This window comes from Nyctereutes procyonoides, unplaced genomic scaffold, assembly GCF_905146905.1.
Source record: "Nyctereutes procyonoides isolate TBG_1078 unplaced genomic scaffold, NYPRO_anot_genome, whole genome shotgun sequence".
Classification (NCBI taxonomy): Eukaryota; Metazoa; Chordata; class Mammalia; order Carnivora; family Canidae; genus Nyctereutes; species Nyctereutes procyonoides.
This window is the reverse complement of record NW_026575051.1, coordinates 6,357,870-6,372,098: the sequence shown is the minus strand read 5'-3', so window position 1 is coordinate 6,372,098 and position 14,229 is coordinate 6,357,870. Positions and strand designations below refer to the sequence as shown.

The following is a 14,229-nucleotide window of genomic DNA, read 5'->3' as shown; positions in this document are numbered from 1 at the left end:
TTCCTAAGTGGTGAGACAGAAAAGTGTCTTTTGTTATGTTGATGATGCAACTCTCAGTTCACCTATGAATGGGGTCTAACTGCTAGGATAACCAACCCTGTGACTCGAGGATTGAAAACTTTCAGTCCCGGCCCTCAACCTCCTGAGAGGAGAGAAAGGCTGGACACTGAATTGATCACCAATGGTCAATGATTTCATCAATCATGCTATGTAAGAGAGCCTCCATAAAAACTCAAAAGGATGGGTTCAGAGAGCTTCTGGGTTGGTGACTGCATGCATGGAGGTGTTGAGTGGGACACCCAGACAGGATGTGAAAGCTTTGTGCTCTTTCCTGAATACCTTGCCCTACACATCTCTTCCATCTGGATGTTCATCTGTATCCTTTATCCTATCCTTTCATAATAAACCGGTACAGAAGCAAATGTTTCCCTGAGTTCTGTGAGCCAGTTTGGCTAATTAATCAAATCCAAAGGGGGGGAGGAGGTCACTAGAACCGGTTGGTTCCAGCTGGTTAGAAGTACAAGTAAACAGTTTAGACTTGTGACTAGCATCTGAAGTCCAAGGAAGGACGTGTCCTTAGAGCCTCCAATCTATAGCCGCTGGTCAGAAGAGTACGTGTTAACCTGTGGAATCTGATGCTATCAGAACTGAGGTGATAGCAGGACACTGGTGTCCCAAGCACTGCTTGGTGGTATGAGGGTAACCCCTACACACACCTCAGAACTGGTCTCAGACCATTCACTACCCTTCCTTCTAACAGATGTCTTTACAAGCCTTCCAACCAGAGCAGTGGAAGATGGTGTCTGAAGACATTTCCTACTTCCTAATGCCTTAGCTGTCAACATTGGAATTTTTCTCAGTGCACAGTCTCTATTTTCATAGTATCCCTACGTGCTTGTATATCTGTACTTTAGGTATTTCCTAATTGCTAATGTAAACACACTATTTTTCACCTCCCTTAGTATTCACACCAGACCAGTGATTTTCAAATTTGTTTAAAGTAGGAAAGTCCTTTATTCGAAGGAACTCTTCCTAACACAAATATGTAAAACGGATTAATAGGAGGGTGGGAGTCTGATGGAAAGGAATAGGGAAGGGAAGGAGCTAAGTGCAGTCAGCTCAACTCCTTCCTCCTCTGAACCACAGGTGTACTCCAGAATATTCATCAGATTCCCCAGGTCTTTGGATCTATGACTCACAAAGGCCAATTCCTCCAGTAACTTAGTCTAGTTTCTGGAGCAGGACCTACTGCCCCACTTCAGGTGTTTCTTCAAAGTAATGAACTTTCATTCAAGTTATTAGAAATCATTTTGGCATAATCTAATCTCTGGTAGCATAGAGAAATGGTTGTCTATGCAGAAGACAACTGGGTGGCTACAGGAGCGGATAACTTTCGGACCTCTCATTTTGTATTCTGTATTATGTACACAAAAAAAGTAATTTAAAACTAAACGAAAATTCAGTAAAAGTCATTAAACATCTATGGATTCCTGTACCTTGTTATCCATAATTGTCCACTGGCCCTCGACGTTCTGCTTCAAAACACAGTGGTTTCGGGAAATCATCAGAGGGCAGATTTTTGATACCAGTTGGTATGTGACACCAAATCCTCGCCCTATAGTCACCTAGGAAGACAACAATGTAAGAGACATAATCGGTCATTTTGCTGCAAAGGGAGGACCTTTACAATCTTGTCAACCAGCAATATTCACATGTCTTGACTTATGAAACCAGCCTCTTGTGAAACCCAAAGAACTTAGCAGCTATCTCCTTCAGCTATCACGAGGGCCACCAGGTAGAAAAAGGCAAGAAGTTCTGATAAGAAGAGACAGCTGAATGAAGTTAATTATGGAATGTCGGAGCTGGGAGGACCTTGAACTTTCATCGTAAGATGGAGAAATCCTTTCTACACACCCTCTTCAACTAGTCTGAAACACTACCAAGAACTACAGCCTTTATACAAGGCAGTCCTTCCAATTGTTCAATGGCCCTGACTTGGCATCTTTCTCCCTATAAATTCCATCCTTTGGCCCTGGCTCTGCCCTGAACACCATGAGAAAATCTCCAATCCCCCTTCCGCTTGACAGCTGTAAAGTGTCTACATAGTCTTCTCTTTTCGTAGCCCTATGTTTCCAGTTACTTCAAACCTACCTCCCATGGCATGGGTTTGCATCTCTTTGCTATCCTAATAGATCTATGAAGAGACTCCTGGTTTATTTTTATTCCTAGATGCCACATTAAAAAAATAATTTTTATAACACAGTCAAATGCAAGCATCACTTTCTCAGTTCTAGATATCATCACTGAAGCATATAAACTGCATTAGCTTTCATAGCAGATCTGTCATGCTGCCAATGTATCCTCAGGCTTAGGAATGATTAAATTTCTTGGTCTAACCCTCCTCCAAGAATTGCTATGCTAAGTCATGTCTCTTCTGTCCTATACTTGACTAGTTGGTAAATTTGGATTCGAGTGCAGGACCTTACATTGATTCCTGTTAAATTTCATCTTGTTAGTTCAGCCTATCACATGAACTTGTCAAGACCTTTCTGAATTTTTAATCTGCCATCAGACATACTCAATATCCCTTCCAGCTTTGACTCATCCACCAAATTGATATGAAGCCTTATGTACATTCATTTAAGACACAGATAAAAAGATTGAAACAGGATGTAGCCAAAGGCAAAACTCCCAGGAAAGCCTAGTAAACATTATACCACATAATCTGGGTACACCTTTAACCAGTTGTAATTCAATCAAAAGCCTTTGCACTGAGTCCATATTTTCTATCTTATCCTTGAATACAGCATGAGATCCTCTGGAAAAGGTTGCAAAAGAAGTCTCAATTCTTTTTTTCTTTTTTATTTTATTTTATTTATTTATTCATGAGAGACACACACACACACAGAGAGAGGCAGAGACACGGGCATTGGGAGAAGCAGGCTCCATGCAGGGAGCCAGACGTGGGACTGGATCCCAGGTCTCCAGGATCACACCCTGGGCTGAAGGCGGCGCTAAACTGCTGAGCCACCCGGGCTGCCCAAGAAGCCTCACTTCTCACCTACCATACATTTCTGATGGACCAGTCGAGTTTATGATAACCCTGTCAAGGGAGAAAATGAAATTCTCCTGAAATCCAGATCTTAGAATGTCCTGTTTATTCTTCTTGGCCTACAAGCCACCTCTATAATGACTTGATACCAGTTGGTATGTGACACCAAATCCTATAGCACAACAACCTTAGCTGGGAACATTAAGCCAAATGGTCTGTGGTTTTCGAAAAGCTACCCATTTTGTTCCTTTTGAAAGTCTTTCAGAATCATGCCTGTCTTCCTCAGTCCCTCAAAGACCCCCATGACACTCCTTGTCCCTCCAATCTGTTCTTCCCCTATAACTCTCATCTCAGTAACTGACACTACCATCCAATCAACTGCTTAGCCCCAAACTGGAAGCCATCTTTGATTCTTCTCATATTCAAATCAGCAGTAAATTCTACTGGTTGTAATTCAAATATATTCTAAATCTGTTCAATTCTCTCTATCTCTATGGCCAATACCTTAGTCCAAACAACGTGATCTCCAGCTGTTTTTGCTCCTGCCCTGTACTCCCTCACTCAGACCAACTTCATTCTTCACACAGCAGTTGGAGTGGTAACATAAAAACTTTAATAAATCAGACCATTTCCCTTCTTTCCAAACTACATTAACAATCCACTCTTCCTTCCATAGCCTACAAGGCCTGAATGTCCTAACCCCCTCCAATTCTTTAGTCTTATACCACAGTCAGAAACATCACTACCGGAGGGCCTTTTCTCCAGTCCCTTCTACTTAGAAGTCTTCTCTGAGACATCTGCCTGGGCTCCTTCTCATCTTTCAAATTTCAGCTCCTCAAAGGTCTGCCCTGATTACCCTAAAGTTGTTGCTTGCTCCCTCCCCTACCATTGTATTCCTTAATGTTGTTAGCATGCATTTGTCACAATCCAAAATCATTGTTTGCTTTACCTATTCCCCACCCCTTACTAGAATATAAATTTCATAAACAGGGATTTGTCTATCTTGTGTACCATTGTATCTCTGTACAGATGACAGAGCTTAGTAACTGTGAGTGAATGGAAGAATAGAGCTTATGAGTCCTCCCAGATTCTAGGATGAGCATTTTTTTAGGTCAGAAGTTGGAAACTGGGTTATTACCACTAGAAACTACAGAGCAGCAGCCAGGAACTTACAATCTGACTTAATTTCTTCAGTTTTTTGAACAGCTAGCCAGAAATTCCACTTACTATCCAAGTTCCTCTGAATTTTCATATATATATATATTCTTTATATATACATATATCCTTTAAAAATGGAATGTTTAGGGGCATCTGGCTGGCTGGGCCCTAGGGCATGTGCCTCTTGATCTCAGGGTTGCCTCTTGATCACAGGGTCATGAGTTCAAGCCCCATGTTGGGCGTGCAGCCTACTTAAAATAATTAATTAATTTAAAAAATTTTAAAGATGGAACGTTTAAGGATTTATCTGTCATTCTGGAGGAGTAAGAATTTTCATGTAGGCAGCTTTCTTTTTTTTTTAATATTTTTATTTGAAAGAGAGCTAAGCAGGGAGCCTGATGTGGGGCTCGATCTCACAACCCTGAGATCATGATCTGAGCTGAAATCAAGTCAGCTGCTTAAACAACCGAGCCACCCAGGCACCCTGGTGCTTTATTTCTAATAAAGGAAGTATTCCATATCCATTTTAATACTTGAGAGGAGACAGTATTGCCATTGTGAGCTGTCTGGATAAAGTATTACAGAAAAGGAAGAGGAGTGCCTTTTTCTGAAATAGCCTCCTACAGAATCTGAATCCAGGGAAGTAAGGAACGACTCTTTTTCACCCTTCCCTTTACTGTCTGGTCCTATAATTTACCTAGGTACAGCAAAGAGTCTGTGGTGATCTTATCTGGATATCCCAGCATCGTTTGCACATAAAAGTAAATTTCCCTGTGAGAACTGAGTGCCAACAAATAAATCATCAATGCAAAACTTGAGGGTTGTTTCAATTTACAACAGTTTTGCAAGCCATTGTCCTTACCCACCTTCACATTCCAAAAGAACAGTAACATTTGACTAAGTGTTTTGTAAGACTGTGTTTGAGTGTGGAACATTTGCAGGGCTCAAATTAAGAAATACATGTAAAAGCCCAAGCCCGAAACAAAGTAAAGTACAGCTACTAATATTCAGATGTTAATATCTTCATTTGTTGGGGATCCTTGGGTGGCTCAGCGATTTAGCACCTGCCTTTGGCCTGGGCGTGATCCTGGAGTCCCGGGATCGAGTCCCATATCAGGCTCCCGGCATGGAGCTTGCTTCTCCCTCCTCCTGTGTCTCTGCCTCTCTCTCTTTCTCTATCATAAATAAATAAAGAAATCTTAAAAAAAAAAAAAAAAGTAAAAAAAAAAAATCTTCATTTGTTAAACTTCTCAAAGGTAAATGCTTCTGGAAAAAGCCAGGAAGGGAAAGGTCAGTGCTCAAACTAAAATAATGTGTGCCTAGGGGTGCCTGCGTGGCTCAGGAGGTAAAGCATCCAACTCAGTTTTGGCTCAGGTCATGATCTTGAGGTGGTGAAATGGAGCCCAAGTCCAGCTCTGTGCTCAGCGGAGAATCTGCTTCAGATTCTTTCTCTCTTGGGACACCTGGATGGCTCTGTGGTTGAGTGTCTGCTTTTGGCTCATGGCGTGGTCCCGGAGTAGCGGGATCAAGTCCCATGTCAGAATCCCTGCATGGAGCCTGCTTCTGTCTCTGCCTGTGTGTGTCTCTGCCTCTTTCTCTCTTTCTCTGTCTCTCATGAATAAATAAATAAATAAATCTTTAAAAAAAAAAAAGGGGGGGGACCCCTGGATGGCTCAGCGGTTTGGTGCCTGCCTTTGGCCCAGGGTGCGGTCCTGGAGTCCCGGGATCGAGTCCCACGTCAGGCTCCCGGCATGAAGCCTGCTTCTCCCTCTGCCTGTGTCTCTGCCTCTCTCTCTCTCTCTTTCTCTCTCTCTGTCATGAATAAATAAATAAAATCTTAAAAAAAGATTCTCTGTGCACGGGTGCATGTGTGCACGCTCTCTCTCATACATAAATAAACAAATAAATAAAATCTTTTTGAAAAAATGAATGTGTGCCTAACATGGACTTTTAGGCACTGATACCTGAAGAGAAAAAGAGATTGGGGCAGAGGGGTCCTCTTGGTGTTCTTCAAATCACAGCACACAAGTAACCCTTTAAAACCTCCTGATCAGGGTGGCCCCGGTGGCTCAGTGGTTTAGCCTTGCCTTTGTCCCAGGATGTGATCCTGAAGACCCCGGATCGAGTCCCACATCGGGCTCCCTGCATGGAGCCTGCTTCTCCCTCTACCTGTGTCTCTGCCTCTCTCTCTGTCTCTCTCATGAATAAATAAATAAAATCTTTTTAAAAAAATAAATAAAACCTCCTGATCAAAAAAAAAATAGGTAAATAAAATAAAAATAAAACCTCCTGATCTAGCAAGTTAAGGCTGGACCTGAATCTCCTGACTGGAGGAACCATTGTTCTAGGATAGTACTAAATAATCTAGATCTTGGCATTTGATTGTACAGCCTGCATAGCTGTTCTCAGATACTTCACTGTATAAAAGTGTCTTTCTCCATTCAAGCAATAAATTCTTTGAGGGCAAAGTTGCTATTATTTATCCCTCTCATAACACAGGAAAAAAACCATAAATAATAAATATTTGGGAGACTGAATTGAGACTATGTAGCTTGCAGAAACAATCTAGCTAAATGTACACAATGATCAAGACTTATCTTTCCTACAAATTATTTCCAACACCCAATGGTTCCCAGTCACCACCACAAGCTGGTCCCTGATCCAGCTCTCCTTTCCAAGCTGATTGCACTCTAACTCTCTCTGCCTCCTTTTCTAGCACCCTCTCTAAACCACCACCCCAACTGCCCTCAACTGGAGCCGTGCTTCACCTTCTCTCCTTTCTTTTTTGCATTCATGACTGCATTAGAAAACACTACAGGGGACGGAGTGGCCAATGGCCTGCAGAGCAACATGCCCAAGTTTTATTGTGACTACTGCGACACATACCTCACCCATGACTCTCCATCTGTGAGAAAGACATACTGCAGTGGTAGGAAACACAAAGAGAATGTGAAAGACTACTATCAGAAATGGATGAAGAGCAGGCTGAGAGCCTCATCAACAAAACAACCCAGCATTTCGACAAGGAAAAGTACCTCCTACTCCATTCTCTGCTCCTCCTCCTGCAGGGGCAATGATCCCACCTCCCCCCAGTCTCCTGGGGCCTCCTCACCCTGGTATGATGCCAGCCCCCCATATGAGGGGCCCTCCCATGATGCCAATGATGGGCCCTCCTCCTCCTGGGATGATGCCAGTGGGACCTGCTCCTGGAATGAGGCCACCTATGGGAGGCCACATGCCAGTGATGCCTGGGCCCCCAATGATGAGACCTCCTGCCCGTCCCATGATGGTGCCCACTCCCCCAGGAATGACTCGACCAGACAGATAAGGAGAGACAGAAACCTCTTTATATTAATTTTATATTACTTGTTCTACTTCACCAGGAGATCATGGTGCTGTGACTCTGGGTGTTTCCTAATAGCATGACAAGGAAGACTTGCTTCCCCTTCCTATCAAAGAGAGAATAGTTTTTGCAGGGGAGTAGTGGGACACCCCCCCCCCCAAAAAAGGGCAATTTTCATTTGTATTGTGAAATGTGAAAATAAAATTATCAACTGTTTTAGTTAAAAAAAAAAAAAAGGCTCACAGGATAAAATGTGGATCCTCCTAGAGCGTCGATTTCCCCCAAGGGTTGGAAAGGAAGACAGTTTTACATTACAGTGCGCGCATCTGAAGGGACATGACCCAAACTCAGTGTTTTTCAAACTAAACTCGAGAAAGTTCATGCTTTCCCGCTGCCCCCACCCGGCTGTGGGTCACTCGCGGTAGAGGTGGGCTGGGCCCCTCAGGGCTCGGCGCGACCCAGCCCCGCGCCGCCCCAGGCCCCTCCCAAGCCGGCTGGTCCGCTCAGCCCCCACGCCCGCGGGTCGCCCAGCCCCTCCCTCCAGCGCCTCCCGAACCCGGTCTCCCGCCCAAGGTCGCCCCGCAGGCGCAGGCCGCTCCCAAAGGGGCCATCTTTCCTCCCGAGCGGTCCCCACGTCGACCCCAAACACCTCGCACCTCGACCCCCGACCCTCCTTCACTTGTCTCCGCTCCGGCCCGCCCCCACCTCCCCTGCTCCATTCATCCCTCCCGCCCGGACGCGCCGGCCCCGCTGCCTCCAACCCGGTCCCCCGCCCCAGGGCCCCTCCCCCTCACCTCGTTTCCGTCCTCCAGCAGCAGCCACTCGGCGTTCATCCTGGCCCGCCGCAAGCACCACCTCCGGCCACCGGGGCGGTCTCCCGTGGCCAACGAGCCGGGCTCCTCCATAGCCCCGTGTGCCCCACGTCGCGGTCAGCACAGAGCGAGACCCCCGCCCGGGTTCCCGCCGCCTCTCAGCCTCGTCGCCGGCGCCATAACTAAACAACAGACAGAAGCAATCGCTACGCGCTCGCGATCGATGCGAACTCTCGCTCGGGCTGCGCGCCCCGCCCTCTCGGCCGCAAACCGGAGTCACCGCGCCTGCGCCGGAGCGAAGCCGCGTAGACCGGCGCGCGGGTGTGCCGCGCTTCCGCTCCAGGTGGGACGGGGTCGCCCCGCAAGCCGCCCCTAGGTGGAGCTGCTTCTCACCTTACCCACGTCCCTTTTAATTTTTGATTTTGCTTTATGGTGAGTTCCACGTTACCTCAAACTGTAACCAACTTTTTTTTTTATGAATTAATTTTTATTGGTGTTCAATTTGCCAACATACAGAATAACACCCAGTGCTCATCCCGTCAAGTGCCCCCCTCAGTGCCCATCACCCAGTCACCCCCACCCCCCGCCCTCCTCCCCTTCCACCACCCCTAGTTCATTTCCCAGAGTTAGGAGTCTTCATGTTCTGTCTCCCTTTCTGATATTTCCCACACATTTCTTCTCCCTTCCCTTATATTCCCTTTCACTATTATTCATATTCCCCAAATGAATGAGAACATACACTGTTTGTCCTTCTCCGGTGTAACCAACTTTTAAACGACTTTAAACTTGTGACGATTTTATTTATGTATTTATTCATTCATTCATTCATTCATTTTTAAGATTTTACTTATTTATTCGTGAGAGACACACACAGAGAGACACACAGAGAGGCAGGGACACAGGCAGAGGGAGAAGCAGGCTCCGTGCAGGGAGCCCGACGTGGGACTCGATTCCAGATCCTGGAATCACGCCCTGAGCCAAAGGCGGATGCTCAACCACTGAGCCACCCAGGTGTCCCAAACTTGTGATAATTTTAAAATAAGTCTGATGGCACCTGGCTGGCTCAGTCAGTAGGGTATGAGACTCTTGATCTCGGGCTGTGAGTTCAAGCCCCACCTTGGGTGTAGAGCTTACTTAAAAAGAGCACAAAATGTTTTGAATCTGTTCCTAAACAGCATCTGTTTTGCATGACCTCTTTTTACTACTGAAGTTTTCAAGACTTAACAGTAGAATCTGTGGAGGTGGAAATCAGTTGCCTGGGGCTAGGCGTGGGGGCCAGGACTAAAGGAAAAGGGACATGAGAGAATTTGGGAAGGTGATAGATATGTTCCAAAACTGGATTGTGGTGATGATTGCACAATTGCAGACGTTTACTGAAAAGTCACTGAAGCATTACATACACTTTCATTGGACAAATGTTATGATACGTAAATTATCCTCAATAAAGCTATTAAAAGCACCACCACCACCACCTGAACTTCTTTTCTTTGATCCTCCACTATAGTGTGGTAGCTGCTCCCTGTAGTGTGTACCTCTGTGATAACACCTCCTCTTGTCTTTTCCATTTCCCGATACTTGGTTAACAATTTTCCTATATTCTGTCAAGGGAAAACACATATACTAAATGAATCATACAAAGCACAACAGTAAAGGGCTAACATTTATTGAGAACTAAGGGCCAAGTACTAGGCCAAGCACCCTACATACTTTACTTATATGCTCCTCACAAACACTATGATGATGGTGGTTACAATTATAATTCTTATTTTAAGTTTGATGAGAAAAGAGGCACAGAGAGGTTTAGCAATCTTCTCGAAGTAACAAGTTAAATGGTAGAGTAGAATGCCAATTCAGTTCTGTTTCCGGAACCTAATTTCCTAATCATGTTTGCAACCCCAGCCTGGAGCTTTATCTGTGTGGCACGGTCATATCAAAAATTTCAGCCTGAGGGGTACCTGGGTAGCTCAGTGGGTCAAGCTTGGTTTTGGCTCAGGTCAAGATCTTAGGGTCTCGGGGATCCCTGGGTGGCGCAGCGGTTTGGCGCCTGCCTTTGGCCCAGGGCGTGATCCTGGAGACCCGAGATCGAGTCCCACGTCGGGCTCCCGGTGCATGGAGCCTGCTTCTCCCTCTGCCTGTGTCTCTGCCTCTCTCTCTCTCTCGCTCTCTCTCTCTCTCTGTGACTATCATAAATAAATAAAAATTTAAAAAAAAATTAAAAAAAAAAAAAGATCTTAGGGTCTCTGTGCTGGCTCCAAGCCCAGCATGGAGTTTGCTTCTCCCTCTCCCTCCCCCTCTGCACCTCCTCCCTGCCCATCCCCCAATCAATCAATCTTTTTTAAAAAAAGAATTTCAGCCTATAATATCACAGACAGGAAAATTGGTGGGAGCCACAACTGTACTCATGCAGATGCTTTCCTAGTCTTTGGATTACATGTCTGTTGGTGCCTCCAATCCCACCTTAGCATTCTGTCCCAGGAATAGCAAGTGCATCTAGAGGCCATCCTGACATTTAGTTGGCACGTCCCCTTAGGCTCTTCTTGGCTGTGACTTACCTTGTTTTTCATGACCTTGACAGTTTTGAGGAGTATTGGCCAGGTATTTTGTGGAATATCCCCAAATTGAGATTTGTCTAATGTTTTTCTCATGCTTAGACTGGGGTTATAGGTTTTAAGGAGGAAGACCATGGAGATAAAATGTCATTCTCATCATATCATACTGAAGGTATATACTCTTAACATGAATTATCACTATTGATGTTAACCTTGATCATCTGGCTGAGGCAGTGCTTGTCACGTTTCTCTTCTATAAAGTTTTTCTCCCCTTTTGTATACTGTGCTTTTTTGAAGGAAGTCACCATGCACAGCCTACACTTAAGGAGTAGGGAGTTATGCTCCACTTTCTTAAGAGCAGGGTATCTACATAAATTGCTTATAATTCTTCTGCATGGGAGGGGCACCTGGGTGGCTCAGTCAGTTAAAGCCTCTGTCTCACTCTTGGTTTCAGCTCAGGTCATGATCTCAGCATTGAGATTGAGCCCTATATCAAGCCCCACATCAGTCTCTGTGCTCAGAGGGCAATCTGCTTCCCCTTTCCTTTTGCCCCTCCCCTGGCTCATGCACTCTCTCCTTTTCTCTCTCTCTAAAATAAAGAAATCTTTAAAAAAAATAATTCTTCTGCATGAAGAAGAAGGGAATTTGTCTCTTCTCCCCCATTTACTTTTTGAATTGTTTATTCATATTGGTATGGACTCATGGATACTTATTTTATACTTTCCTTTATAATCCAATACCACTTTATTTTGTTGCTAAAATTGTTCCTACTTTGGCTACATTGTCCCTTTGACATACTTCCATCATTGTGCTTTATAGAGCATATCCTTACTTTCTGGCCCAAGATGCCCTAGATCTAGCGTCAGCCATTTCTCCAAGGAGCCCTGCTTCCTTTTACTGGGAAATGGTATTAGAAACCAAGATCTAGACACTAAGTGTGTTTGTTGCCAACTGGAATCTTATTGCTTCTAGGTTCTCTCCACTGACAGGGAAGTAAATATTTCAATGAATACTACTCCTCTATATCCACATATCTGTGAATGTTAATAGTGTATGTGTGCATTTATATGTAACACATATATCTCCATTGGTAAGCTGAATGTGTGCATACTAAAGTCTTATAACTCTAATGTGTTACCACCTGGCACCTGGATCATTCTAGCCATCCCCCACTCTTGCTTATTTGTAACCTTCCACTCTAAAAACTGAAAAGCCTGGATCCCACCATATGCCATCCATCTATTTAATCGTCATTTCCAGTACACATACAGTGTTTTCAGAATTGTTAACCCATATACCCATGGGAAACACTTTTTCAACTAGAGTACACTACTTATGCACAAGTCTCTGACTTTGAGTCTTACAGACTTTACTCATTTCCAAAGTTACTTAGGTCAGCACCCTTTTCCCTACCCCCTTCAAAGAGGTTATTTCATAGATTCTTTTGTCCCAGTCTGCATTCTATCTAGGATGCCCTGACCTCCTACAATGATCTTTTACAATTCATATACATTAAGGCTCACTTTGTAATGTGAAGTTCCATGAGTTCTGGCATGTGCATAGTATTATAGTATCATACAGTATAGTTTCATTGCCCTAAAGTCTTTTGTGCTTCATCTACTTGACCCTCTCCCACCCCCCTACCTTGTTTTATTTAACAACATATCCTGGAGATCACTCCATAGCAATATAGATCTATATATTACACCTTCCTCTTTACAGCTGTGTATTACTCCACTGTGCAGATATACCATTGTTTCTTCAACCAATCATTGAATGATATACAGTTTGGCTCTGTCCAGTGTTTCATTATCACAAATGGCCCTACGATGAGGTAGTAAGTACCATTTATGAATACTTATTATATGCTTTTCAAATATTATCTTACTTAATCCTCACTACCATTCTGCAAGATATCCCTACTTACCTATGAGGAACCTGAGACTACTGGGTTGCCCAAGGTCTCCTCGCCATGAGCTTCTTGAGAGTTATGTCTTATTTTCAATTGTATTCCTGACATTTTTATTGACTTAATAAATGTAACTCAACTAGTAAACGGCAGTACTGGGAACTGATGACAGGGCTGTGAGCTCGGACCTATGAAGCCCTCAAGACTGCACTCATACCAGCCCAGCAGTGGTCTCTAAGGTGGAATGGCCATACTCCAGGGAGTACACAAATGACCTATTTGCTTGAGGGAAGAATATATTAGGATAGCTAGTTATGTTTTTATCCTATCCTTTTTTAAAAAGTCCACTTTTATGGATATTTTATACTTACATAAAAGGAGGATATATATAGATATGAATAAATAAATATGATTATATTGGGCTGTACCCTCAGCCCTTCTTTTGTTGCAAAGAGTGCAAGAGCAAAAGAGTTTGGAGATACTGCCTTCTAATATTTGGGAATTTTTTTTAACTCCACCTCCCCTGCTTACTCCCTTAATATAGTGAATCTCAACCAGGAGCAATTTTGCCCCCTCCTCCCCAGGACATTTACCAATACCTGGGAGCATTTTTTATTGTTATGGCAGGGACAGGGGTACTACTGGCATCTAGTGAGAAGAAGCCAGGGATGCTGCAAAACATCCTATAAATCACAGGACAACCTCACAACAAGCATTATCCAGTCCAAAATGACAACAGTGGTAAGGTTGGGAAATGTTGCATTATACCCATCTCAAGAGGAGAAAAATGGAGGGGAAGAGAGAGAACAGGATGCAGAAAAGGAAGGGTGTTATCTGTGTCTGTGGATCAGATACTTGTCTCATTACATATGCTCAATTGACATGAATTGAATAGAGCTGAGGAATGTTAGAAAGAGTTGACAGTGGGAAGGCTTGTGAAGTGGGAAAGGAAAGCAGGAAGAGGAGGAGAAAGCACAGGACAAGAAGAAGGAAGGGAAATGGAGGAGAGAACTATGGAAAGGAAGTGGGGCGGATGGTCTTCCAAGATAATTATAAGATTCCCCCAGCCGACATACTCTCTTACAATGTGATACTGATGCTCCTCCCATTTGGAGATGGCATCAACATTTCCTCCCCTGGAATCTAGGTGGGCATGTGACACCAGCAGAAGTGATATCATGCCATCATAGATAATACAGCTTCCACTCAGCCTTTTTGGGATGCTCTTGGAACGCAGTCCCCACAAGGATGTGGAAAGAACACACACCTGAAGAGGTGACATATAGATGTTCTGGCCAACAGCTCCAGTTGAGGTCTTAACTGATTCCCAGTGTCAACTGCCAGACATAGGAAGGAAGGTGGCCCTAGATAGATAGCAGTCCCCCCCAATAGTGAACCATCCCTAG

General features: G+C 44.2%; 1 protein-coding gene and 1 pseudogene across 2 annotated transcripts in view; one reads left to right on the top strand and one right to left on the bottom strand.

The window, feature by feature from the left end:
• Window positions 1-8,580, bottom strand: part of RNF8 (ring finger protein 8) — a 35,226-nt gene extending 26,646 nt beyond the window's left edge. The window contains exons 1-2 of one of the 2 annotated variants that reach the window (XR_008665099.1): window positions 8,348-8,580; window positions 1,497-1,625 (exon numbers count right to left, since the gene is read on the bottom strand). Coding sequence is in view for 1 of the 2 variants with exons in the window: in XM_055330387.1 (XP_055186362.1) it covers window positions 1,497-1,625; window positions 8,348-8,458 (240 nt within the window). In the remaining variant the exon portion in view is untranslated. The remainder of the gene's footprint in view (window positions 1-1,496; window positions 1,626-8,347) is intronic. The other variant, XM_055330387.1, reaches the window with a different exon arrangement.
• LOC129512834 (U1 small nuclear ribonucleoprotein C-like) lies at window positions 7,061-7,538 on the top strand (annotated as a pseudogene).
• Window positions 8,581-14,229: the final 5,649 nt, after the last annotated feature.